The sequence below is a fragment of the Dromiciops gliroides genome, chromosome X (assembly GCF_019393635.1).
Source record: "Dromiciops gliroides isolate mDroGli1 chromosome X, mDroGli1.pri, whole genome shotgun sequence".
Taxonomy (NCBI): Eukaryota; Metazoa; Chordata; class Mammalia; order Microbiotheria; family Microbiotheriidae; genus Dromiciops; species Dromiciops gliroides.
Window position 1 is genome coordinate 54,313,355 of NC_057867.1, and position 12,160 is coordinate 54,325,514.

Sequence of the window (12,160 nt, forward strand, 5' to 3'; positions counted from 1 at the left end):
GTGAAGTGCGCTTCTCTCCTCTCTGTTGGGGAGGTGGTAAACTACAGGTGTGGCATATGGCACACACTAAGGCCAATGGGTAGGTATATTTGGGGATGAAAGGTGGAGAATAAGCTCCAGCAACTAGAAAGTAGCAACAATGATTTTTAAAAAAAAACATCAGGGGCAGCTAGATGGAGTAGTGGTTAAAGCGTTGGCCTTGGATTCAGGAGTACCTGAGTTCAAATCCAGCCTCAGAAACTTAACACTTACTAGCTGTGTGACCCTGGGCAAGTCACTTAACCCCCATTGCCTCACTAAAAAAAAAAAAAAACCATCAACATGTATTTTTAAACACAATAAATGATTTCTTCATCTAGGAGCACACAAGATCCTATAAGGAAGGGAAAGAACATTAGATAGGAGAGAACCTACCACAAACTTTCTATGGAAAAGCATGCAAAAAGCTTGGAACTGCTTAATCGCCAACATGCAATGCATTACGTATCTTTAGTGCTGCTGGTAAATCCAATGTTAATTTTTTTTTAATAATTCCTACTCTAGCTCCATTTCAAAGGGAAACAGAAAAAACCATACCCTTTATTACAGCTTTTGATGTAGCGACAATGGGGATATTTACTTGCAAAATCCTCACTATGCAAGCTGCCAGAAGACGGTAACTATTGCCTCTACATTTGTCCTCTTCACCTCCTCCTCTTAGCATGCCTGCCTTCCTTGAAGACTCAACTCAGGTGGCAGGTCCTATAGGAAGTCTTCCCTAATTCCACTGTGATGTCAGCACTCCCTTCCTCCTCAAATGATACTGTATGGAACCGATCTCTTTACATGTTGCATACCCCAATAGAATGTAAACTCTTTGAAAGCAGGGACCGTTGTTTCCTTCTAAACTTTGTCTCTCTGGTACCTAGCACCAGGCCGACCACAGAGGAAGCCCTTAATCAATTGGCTGAATTGAATATGAACAAATAAAGTGAGCGAATAATTCAGTAAGAAGCAACAGGGCTATGAAGGACCCATCTTTGGATCTGTGGACCCTCTAATCCAAGGGTTCCTGACCTGAGGCCCACAAATTTGTTTTTTAAAAAATATTTTGAGAACCTCATTCCAATATAATTGGTTTCATTTGTAATTCTACGTATGTTACTTGATGCTTTTAAACACATGATTCTGATTAGAGGTCTACAGGTTTCACCAGACTGCTGGAGGGGTCCAGGACACCAAAAAGGCTTAGAATTTCTAGTCTAACCACATTCTACTTTGTAGCCCAATTGACTACTCTTCGAACCCTTATTCAAGTCCAGTTCTCTCTGACTCCCAGACCTTGTCTACCCTATCTCCCTCCGAGCCATATACATCAGAGGCTCAGAAAATACTACTGATTAAAAAAAAAAAAAAGGAAAAGAAATGGTACTGGTTGACTGCCTCACTCCAGAGGGCCTAACTTTGTACCCAGAATGCTACTGGTACACAAACATTTCCTGTCATTCCCTGATTTGTCATCCTCGGTTTTGCCCAAGTCCTTTCTCTCACCCAATGAGGATTTGGTTTGGATGAAGGCCCAGTGTGCTATAGGTCTACCTGCAAAGGTAAAGAAGGGGTTTGTTTGATGCAACTCTTAACTTAAAAGTTTTTTTTTTCTGCTTAAGTACAAAGAGCAGGCGGTATCACATGGAATGAAAGAGGTAGGCCATCCTCTGCTCAAAAACATCTCCCGCTACATTCCATCAACCATCTGGCAGAACAGGCCACTGACGCTTCTGCCATGTCCTTTTATCACCTTTATCAAGTAACTTGCCTCCTCTAACCTCTGAGGTTAAAAATCTAGGATAGGGAGGCAGCTAGGTGGCACAGTATCTGGATAGAGCACTGGCCCTGGAGTCAGGAGGACCTGAGTTCAAATCCGACCTCAGACACTTAACACTTACTAGCTGTGTGACCCTGGGCAAGTCACTTAACCACAATTGCCTCACGAAAAAAAAAATCTAGGATAGTATGAGTCTATAATTAAGGCCTCAGAAATCCTATAATTGTTCGGTTGTGTCCAACCCTCCATGACCCCATTTGAGGTTTTCTTCGCAGAGATTCTGGAGAGGTTTCCCATTTCCTTCTCCAGCTCATTTTACAGATGAGAAAACTGAGGCCAACAGAATTAAGTGACTTGCCCAGGGTTGCACAGCTACTAAGTGTCTGAGGATGGATTTGAACTCAGGAAGAAGAATCTTCCTGACCCCAGGCCTGACACTGTATTCACTGCAATACCACCTAGTGGCCCCTATTATCTATAAAATGAGAGAACTTTACTTAAAATAGCAGTTCAACCTTTTTTGTTTTGAGGATTCCTTCATATTCTTAAATATTAAGAGCACCCCCAAAAAGCTTTAGCTTTATGTGTTGTATCTAGCAATATTTATTGTATTAGAAATTTAAAAAATATTTACTATAAGAAATTAACATAAGAAAAGAGTTTTGACCTCATCATTGGAAAGGGTTCCCCAGATTCCACTTTGAGAACTTCTAGACTCTGTTGCCAAGTTTGTCTCTGAGGAAGAGGCTATTCTCCTCGAGAGGGTTACAGTTTGCTCTCACCTTAGAGTCAATGGCTTTCACCAATCAATACCTAGCTGAGATCAGCCTCAGTCATCAGATTGAGTCAAAATGGGGGGGGGGGGGAGAGAGGGAGGGAGAGAGAAAGAGAGAAGGGGTAGCTATGAAGAGCACTTTCCAGATGTGATGAGTTCATGGGATCTCAGACTCTAAACACTAAAGACAGCAGCCTAAGGGAGATGAGAAGGTTGGCAGAGTAGAAAATGAAGAAGGAGGAGGTGGGGAAGATGCAGAAGAATGTGGCCAAAGTTGCCAGTCGGTATGTGGCAGATGATGCCTGTACCTTTAAGGGTTATAGGATCCTAGATCTAGCCCCTGAAAGGGGCCTCAGAAATCAAGGAGTCCAACCTGCTCATTTTATAGAGGAGGAAACTGAGGCCCAGGGAACAGAAATGACGTACCCAAGGTCACACATAGGATCATAGCTCTAGGGCTGGAAGGGACCTTAGAGATCACCTAATCCAACCCCCTTATTTTACAGGTGAGGAAACTGAGGCCCAGAGAGGCCAAGTGATTTACCCAAGGTCACACAAGAAACATCATTAGTGACATTTGAACCCAGGTCTTCTGAATCCCCTACTATACTTTATACTCTAGACTGCAATGCAAGGTTGGGATGTCAGGTCTATTCTGGAAGGGAGCAATGGGGGAAGGGAGGAAGAGGATGAGATTAAAAATCAGAATCTGAAAATGAAAAATTCAGAGAAATTTGGGAAGACTTATAATGACCTCAGGCAAAGTGAGATAAGTAGAACCCAGAGAACAATTTAGATAGTGAGCATAATAATGTCAATAAAGGAGAGCAGAACTCTAAACCCTTATCATTACAGTGAGCTACACAGCCAATGTGTTAATTTCTTTCATTCCAAGTATAAGAGGTACACAATTGTTTTGTTAACAGGAAAGGGTTTTATTGCAGAGGGTGGGGGAATTCATTAGGATATGATAGTAATGGCAATTACTATAACTATCAGGATATGATAATAAAAGAACATCAATAAAACATTTTTTAATATTTTAAAGAGGGTCAAATTTCTATTCTCAGGTAACTCTCCTTCCCTTGACTTCCTTTATTACCTACTTCTTTAGTTTTGTTTTGTTTTTTTGGTGAGGCAATTAGGGTTAAGTGACTTGCCTAGGGTCACACAGCTAATAAGTATTAAGTGTCTGAGGCCGGATTTGAACTCAGGTCCTCCTGACTCCAGGGCCAGTGCTCTATCCACTGCGCCACCTAGCTGCCCCTGGGTTTATTTCAGGGATACACTAAGCATATGAGGAAGGAATCTCCAATGCGCTATAATTCGTCTTAGGACTTCTTGAGCATCCCCAAACCAGACCCAAATGATACTTGTACCCAGTGAGTGTGCTGAAGCCAAATCAGATTCATTAGAGTTGAGCATTAAATTTTTAGTGTGAACATTTACAGTTCAGAAATTAGCAAATGCTACAAGTCCAGGGGCTCAATGATTGTTTTGTTGCTGGACCAGAAAATGGTGGAGAAAATGTTAAGAATGCAAAATAAACCTAAAAGTGTATCAGAGGGGGCAGCTAGGTGGTGCAGTGGATAAAGCACCAGCCCTGGATTCAGGAGGACCTGAATTCAAATCCGGCCTCAGACACTTGATACTTACTGGCTGTGTGACCCTGGGCAAGTCACTTAACCCTCATTGCCCCACCCCCAAAAAAAAAAAGTGTATCAGAGTTGGTTGTGAGACATTTACCAGTATGCTACTGGAGTCAGGAGGACCTGAGATCAAACCCAGCCTCAGACACTACTCTAATCATTTTTTCCCTTTTTTTCCTTATTCTTCCTATCATTTTTCCTCTCTTTCTTGATAGGTGGGAAGAAGGAAAACGATTCCTATTAACATTAAAGTATTAAGCCTTCATAGTGTACCAAAAAAAATCAACACTATGTAATCATGGTGACCAATCTCATGAGGTTCCAGAGATGAGTAAAATAAATGCCTCCTTTTGTTGGTGACTATAGATATGGATCTCGGCATTCCCTGTCAGATGCAATAACTGTGTGGATCTTAAGGGAGGGGTCACTGAGGTGGAGGGGAAGGAGAGAGCAGAGTATATGTGGAAATGACTGTGCTGTGTTTTCTCTTTAAAGGCATCAATAAAGCTTTAAAAATAAGGAAAACAATGAATGAAAACAGAAAAGTTACCTTGATCGCTTCACTCTCTTTCTTCACTCGCTTTGCTTTTTCAATAACATAGACAATGCTTTTATTTACTTCTTTGTCAGCTCGGTGTCTAAGCCAGTCTTCATAACCCTAGATACAAAGGGAAAAAACAACAACTCCCCAGTCAGTCACAGAGAATGAAGCAAAGACATTAGCAAATTCAACCAGTCCCTCGAAAAATGAATCATCAAGCTCTCTAGTCACACTTTAGGCATCACCCTCCTGGGGAATCTTGTCACCCAGGGAACATTCCAAAGATCCAAGACACTAGATAACACAAAGCAGACGCACAATCAGGTTGGCCCTGATGGAAATGGCTTAATTGTTTTTAAATGGTCTGTATTACCAAGATAAGTGGAAATGCATTGGAAACTCAGGCATATAAGGGAAACGTGCAGTAGAATGTGATGTACCTATCAAAAATGACAACTGACCATGCTGGGTTGATTTATGAAGCCATGTATATGGAGAAAAATATCCATGAAATGAAAAACATGAAACACAAAAGAGCTCGTGTGTAGCATGGCACAGTCCCAGACTTAGAGTCAAGAATACCTGAGTTCAAATTCCACCTAAGGAGCTAACTACCTGTGTGACCATGGGCATTCTCTAAGCTTCTAGCAATACCCTGAGTCATCTGCTAAATTAAAGAGGAAGGGCAACCTCAATTGGTGGCATGAGTTCCCAAACCAGAGGCTAAAATCATAAAACTTTGACCTACTAATATATACTAACAAGACACTTTAGAAACATTATTTTAGGGGCAGCTAGGTGGCACAGTGGATAAAGCACCGGCCCTGGATTCAGAAGGATCTGAGTTCAAATCCAGTCTCAGACACTTGACACTTACTAGCTGTGTGACCTTGGGCAAGTCACTTAACCCTCATTGCCCTGCAAAAAAAAAAAAAAAAAAGAAACATTGCTTTATTTGAGATAAATAATAATTCAGTGCCATTTGTGACACAAATGTTATTTATTCCCATTTTGTTGTTGTTGTTGTTTGTTCTCAAAGGGAGATGATGTTATAACTTGCACTGAATTATATTTAAGTGAGGGAGGGCTGTGCGAGGTCACCAACCTCATTTTTTTCCTCCAGAGTCATCTGGGTCCAGTGGCAAGATATATCTATCAGGACAACCGGAGATGGCCCTGGATGTTTAAAGTAATTGGGGTTAAGTGACTTGCCCTGGGTCACCCAGCTAGTAAGTATCTGAGGTGAGATTTGAATTCAGGCCCTCCTTACTCAAGGGGCAGTGCTCTATCCACTGTGCCACCTAGCTGCCCTATTCCCATTTTACAAATGAGGTGAGTAAGCAAAGAGAGGGGAAATAACTTGATGTGTTTAGGGTCCCAATGCTGTTGTTGTTCAGTTGTCTTCAGTTACATCCAACACTTTGTGACCCCATTTGGGGTTTTCTTGGCAAAAGATAGTGGAGTGGTTTGCCATTTCCTTCTCCAGCTCATTTTACAGATGAAGAAATTGAGGAAAACAAAGTAAGGTAACTTGCCCAAGGTCACACAGCTAGCACCTGTCTGAGGCCAGATATGAACTCAGAAATATGAGTCTTCCTGAGTCTAGTCAGTGGCAAAATGGGGGAGGGGGTATGTGTGTGTCAGATCCAGCCCCACCTCATTCCAAGTTTTATAGTCGTTTTATAGGAACAGGCTTGGGCCTCAATGTGTTTTGGGTCCTTTTTATCCCCCCAGAACAGATCTTAATCATAAGTGTGCAGATTTAGAGCTGAAAGAAGCCTGAGAGGCCAACTGGTCATATGATCTCAGAGCTACAGCTAGACAATCATTTTGTTCAACCCTAAGCTTTATAGATAAGGAAACTGAGGCTCAAGTTAAGTAAAGTGCTTGCACCAACTAAGAGTAACCAGGAGAGTGTTTGCTTTTGCTTTTTACCTTTTATCTGGGATTGATCAAAAGAAGGAAGGAAGGAAGTTCACAGCTGCACCTGCTTCATGAGGTCACTAAGGCATGACCTCTTGTGTCATTCACAGACCTTGGCTTCCCTTCTGCAATAATTTCTGCTCCCTTTCAAAGACAACTGCTTGAAAAATGGAATGAAGGGGAACTCTGTGTATCTGAAAAGCCTATCATAGCCCAGGACTCGGTCACCACATTACATATATGGTTACTATATTGGGGTGGGGGTTTTTTTTGTTTCTTAACTGCTTTTCTTTGTTATAAAAGAGTGAGGGGAAAGGGGGAGTTGGGGAGAAATATACCCAGAAATGAATGAGATTTTTAAAAAGGCAGCCAATAAAACTTATTAAAAAGAAACATTCTCTAATCATTTCCTTCTCTCCCTCCCCACCCCTTTTTCTTTCCTGTGGGCTATATTTAATCTCTTCCTCTTCTTTTTGGCAATACCAGACGATGGCTCTGGAGGGTACTTCCAGAGATGCCCATGAAGTGATGAGGGGATGAATGTTAATTGAGGCAAGATGAATCGGGAACGGCTTTTGAAAGCTATACGTGGCTATTCTTGGAAACAGCAATTGTGTGATGTTTAAGAAAATAATCTTTGCAGGCCCGGGGGGGGGGGGGGGGGGGGCGGGGAGTGGGAGTGGGAGTGGGCAAGATAGGGTTGAGGGGAAACCATTCTTAATGACTTTATTTAGCAGCCAAGGGCTTCATGAAATAATCTTGCCAGAGCTGATAGGCAAGAGGAGGGCAGAGAACCCCAAGGGGAAAAAGGGGATCTGGATTGGCCCCTGCTGCTTAACAGAGCCCAGAATAGCTGCCTTCTTTGGGACCCTTTTTTAAGTGACTCAATAAATCACTGTCAAAAAGTTTGGTTTTTAATAAGCCAAGTACATGGAACTGTCAAGGAACTTGAAGGATTCTAAGTCCACTCATTCTCCCAATGCCCCCAAGTCTACATTCAGTTTGCTGAAGTCACGACTAGAGGCAATGGAGCGCCCGCCCCCCTCCCTGAGAGGAGAGCTCGAAGGCCAGATACCAATACCACCAACCGTGGCAAGACCTGGATAAAGGCTACAAATAATAGTTGTCAGTGGCTGGACCCCAGGGGAAAGCTTGGGGGAGGACACAGATGGGAGTCGTTCAGCATAAGTAACCATGGACTAAAAAAAAAAAGAACAAAAAACAAAACAAACAAAAAAAATTTAATTAAAAAAATGAAAAAATGAAAAATAAGTAACCATGGACTGAAGGCAATCTGTATCATTGGAAGGGTTTGCCTCCACTGGGGCATCATGAACCTTGCAGAATATTCTGAGTAATAACTGACATGTGTACAGGTTAATACTGTGCTGTGCATCCATTATGACATCAATTCTCACAACGGCCCTGGAAGTGAGTGCTTTTTTTTCTTTTAATGTGCTTGGTTATTTTGTCCCAACCTATGACTTCATTCATTTCATTTCCATGGTAGGTGGAAATTTCCATTGTGGAAACTACTACCTCCAACCACCTCAGATGAGGCATGTCATCTAAAATTTGGAATCTCCCAGAGTGGCCTGGGGTGCTGAGAGATTAGTGATTTAGTCAAGGTCACACAACCACTTGACTTGAATTCCAGTCTTTGTGATTTTTAGGTTGGCCTCTGGTTCTGTTTCACCATACTTCTTCTCTAGACAGCTATGAGCTTACATTATTATCCCTATTTTACAGATGAGGAAACTGAGAATGGTGAGAAGTGACTTGTGCAGTGTCACATGATTACTCGGCAACTCAGGTAGGATTTGAACCCACACCTCTCCAGACTCCTTCAGAAGAACCCATGCTCATTTAATCTTCATTCCCAACTAAAGATGACAGAAAGGGATACAATAGAATAGTTGTTCCTCATTTGGAAATAAGGAGAAAATAAGGGATAAGGGATACAGGGCTAGATTTGGAGTCAGGAAGACCCAAGTTCAAATCCTAAATCTGATACATCCTGTCCATGTGACCCTGAAAAAGACCCTTCACTTCTTTAATGTTCCAAATTTACAGGTGGAATGCCAGGGTGGTCAAACTGCATCCACGAAAGGAGTTTTCACACTGGGAGTTCACACTGAAGCAATCATAGGTTCAGATAAAATAAAAATTAAAAGAAGGCAGGAACAAGAAGGAAACTAATTAATTCCCATTGCAAGACCATTCTAGATCTGTGGTTCAGTATTCAATAGGACTGTACTGGAAATGGCAAGAGAGGAGCACAGAGCTCTGCCCAGTGGATATACCTTTTCAGCTCATTGGTGATCAATGAGGAGAAAGGCCTCTATCATCTGGGCTGCCATTGTGAGACAAGTCAGCTATATGGAAGCAAACCTCCAATAGGTGCCTCCCCTCCCCAAGGAAAACTGCTGGAGGCACATGAGGTGCATCACATGTTATTTACATGAAGAAGTGTTGGCTTACCTGCTTGATGGCAGTCACAGTTATCACGAAGAAAAGCGGGAGTCCACTGGTCACTGGGCTGGTCGGTGTATCTACTGTGACCTAAGCACAAAGAGAAATCTAATTTAGAATAAAATAGAAACAAAGCATGATAAAGTGAGATGAGCACTGGATTGATCGTCAAAAGGACAAGGTATGAATTCCGGCTCTCCCACTGTCACTGTGACCTTGGGTCGGTCAACTGTAGTCAGTTGACAAGCATTTATTAAGTACCTACTATGTGTCAAACTCTGTGCTACATGTGGGAGACACAAAAAAAGGCAAAAAACCACAGTTCCTCACCTAAAGGATCCCACATGCTACGTGAGGGATACAATATGCCACTTTTTTCCCTAGGTCTCAGTTTCTACTTCTGTAAAAAGGGGCGGGGGGAGATTGAATTAAATAGCTTCCCACTCTGAAGTTATGATCCTATGGTCCTAATTTATATGTGTGGGGCACCACAGTTTATGTTCTGGTCAGATACATGTAGAACAAACCTGGTTAATTTGGGGGGGACCAGGATGGAGATGATTTTCATTCAAACCAAACCCAGCAGAGCCCCTTAGTGATCTTGACCCCAGCACAGTCAAGAGGCCTCTGCCTTATGATTATAGTAGGCTGCTACTCACGCATCAGGAGGCTGTGGGGTATAGAGCCACCCCACTGGCTTCAAGGATAATGAAACCTGCTTATCGCCCTCCTGAAGATTGTTCGTGCTTGGGAAATCACTGGAAGATGGTGGATCCTTAACTGAGTGGGACCTCAGGAATGGACAAAAGGTTGCAAGAGTATTTCTGTGTTAGCTGGTGTAACACAACCCTGGGCTCCAATGAGGTTGTTTTGTCTTTGCCAGGAAACTCTACCACTTCTACTAGGGTGCAAGGTGTGAAAGCATAACTCCAATTGGAAAGAGGTCAGTTTCTTTCATGGAATCTGGAATGGTGAATAAAGTATTGGATTTAGACTCAGAATGCCACGGGTTCAAATTCCAACTGGGCCATATGTTAGTTGTCTGACTTTAGCAAAGTCACTTCATCTCCCTGAGCCTTAGTTTCCTTCTCTGTAATGTGAGGAAGTTGAACTAGCTGCTTTGAGATCTCTTCTATCTCTAGACTCCCAGTTTGGGAAGGCGTGGGAATGTAGCCTGAAGGTTGGCTATCCAGCTAACCAATTCCCCAGACCATGGTTCCAGGTATACATGGACTCCCTGGGGGGAGGGGGGGGGCGGGCGTGCAATTCCATGTCCCTTTCGTCCTGGAAACAGTATTTAGCATTTTTTAAATGGCTGTGTATGTGTATGAGCATTCATTTACAGGTGGTTTTGCCTGGCTTTTCTCCGAAATCGCCAGGAAACTAGAGTTGGCTTGTTTCACTCTGCTAACAACTATCAAGGGTGTTAAGTGCCTAAAGAACCATTTGAAGGTCTCCTTAAATGTTCATATTCCCCAAATGACATTTAGGCCTTCCTGATGGCAATGTTTTATATTGAACAGTTGACATTTTCTACCCCTACCCCAAAGCACTTATCTAATTCAATGAGCATTTATTTATTAAGCTCTTATTACATGTCAGGCACACTGGGCTGAGGACAAATTTGAAAAACTGGAGAAAGAGAGAAACAGATAAAGAAAAAAGAAAAGGTGTGTGTAGACATAAAGATATTGGGCCAGACCCACAATTTTTTTTTCTTTTTTCTTTGCGGGGCAAGGAGGGTTAAGTGACTTGCCCAAGGTCACACAGCTAGTGTCAGGTGTCTGAGGTTGGATTTGAACTCAGGTCCTCCTGAATCCAGGGCCAGTGCTTTATCCACTGGGCCATTTAGCTGCGCCCCCCCCAACCCACGATTTTATTGATGTAGAGAAATTCCCGATAAGGAAAAGGCTTCCCCCACTGATGCAGGTTGGCATCATCTCTGTAATTGCTAGTCTTAGAGTGGCCTAGAACATTAAAAGGCCAAGCGAGTTGTCTAGGTTCACAGTCAGTAGGTATAAGAGGTGAGATTTGAAACTGGGTTCTGAGGCTGGCTCCATATCCACTCTGTACAAGCACACACGAACATACAAACACACAACAACACACAAACACACACACACACACACACACACACACACACACACACACACACCTTTGAACAAACTAGGAAAACAAACAAAAAAATCTTATCAGTGGTTGCTATTTTTCACCTCCTCTGATTGCCTAGGTTTCTCTGTGCTTCTGAACATTTTTGTCTCTTCCCACCCACCCATGATGAAACCTGATGTATCACTCCCCACAAATCTATATAGATAACCATTTCCCTGCAGTTACCCCACAACTTGAGGGTGGGAGACAGTGTCCCCCGCTGCTTCCTGAGTAACGTATTACCTTTGGACACTCACTGATGAAGCCTGTTTCCTTAAACTTCCGAGAATGTCCAGAGCCCATGAAAAATGAGAGTCAACCCACTTGTCCAAAGTGAATCCCTTGATGGGATCCGAAGAGGCCATGATCCCAGCAAATGAAGAGGGTTCACTACAGTTGACAGGATTTTCAAAGTTTCTTTGAAACAAAGTGCCTTTGGTCGAATGCAAGGAATGGAGTGTTAATATGGCCTTTAGGGGCCATGACTGGGTTAAGAGAGCTCTAATAATGGTCACTGTTTTCGACTTTAACAACCCAAGATTGATCAGAAAACCCTCAAGAGTTCCATTAACGTGGATATATGTACGTGCCTGACATCCCACTGGCCACAGGGGTCTTAGTGTATGGAAAAAAAAATCCAAATATGTGGCTCTTGTGTATACTAGCTTTCAAATCTGGGAGGATTTATTTATTCTGAAGCAGACCAGGCACTTTCTAAGATGATATATTACATCTGACCACTGACTTTTAATAATTGATGAAGACCTCAATATCTATAATTGAGGCCAACAGGCCAAAATATAAGCTTGGATGGGGGTAAAGAAAGGTGAAAATAACTATGTAAA

General features: G+C 42.5%; 1 protein-coding gene across 5 annotated transcripts in view; it reads right to left on the reverse strand.

Annotated features, from left to right (window-relative positions):
- ATP11C (ATPase phospholipid transporting 11C) overlaps positions 1-12,160 on the reverse strand; it is a 225,721-nt gene that overhangs the window by 105,345 nt on the left and 108,216 nt on the right. For all 5 annotated transcript variants that reach the window (XM_043974013.1, XM_043974011.1, XM_043974010.1 and 2 more), the window contains exons 4-5: positions 9,174-9,254; positions 4,779-4,886 (exon numbers count right to left, since the gene is read on the reverse strand). In XM_043974013.1, the coding sequence (XP_043829948.1) occupies positions 4,779-4,886; positions 9,174-9,254 (189 nt within the window). The remainder of the gene's footprint in view (positions 1-4,778; positions 4,887-9,173; positions 9,255-12,160) is intronic.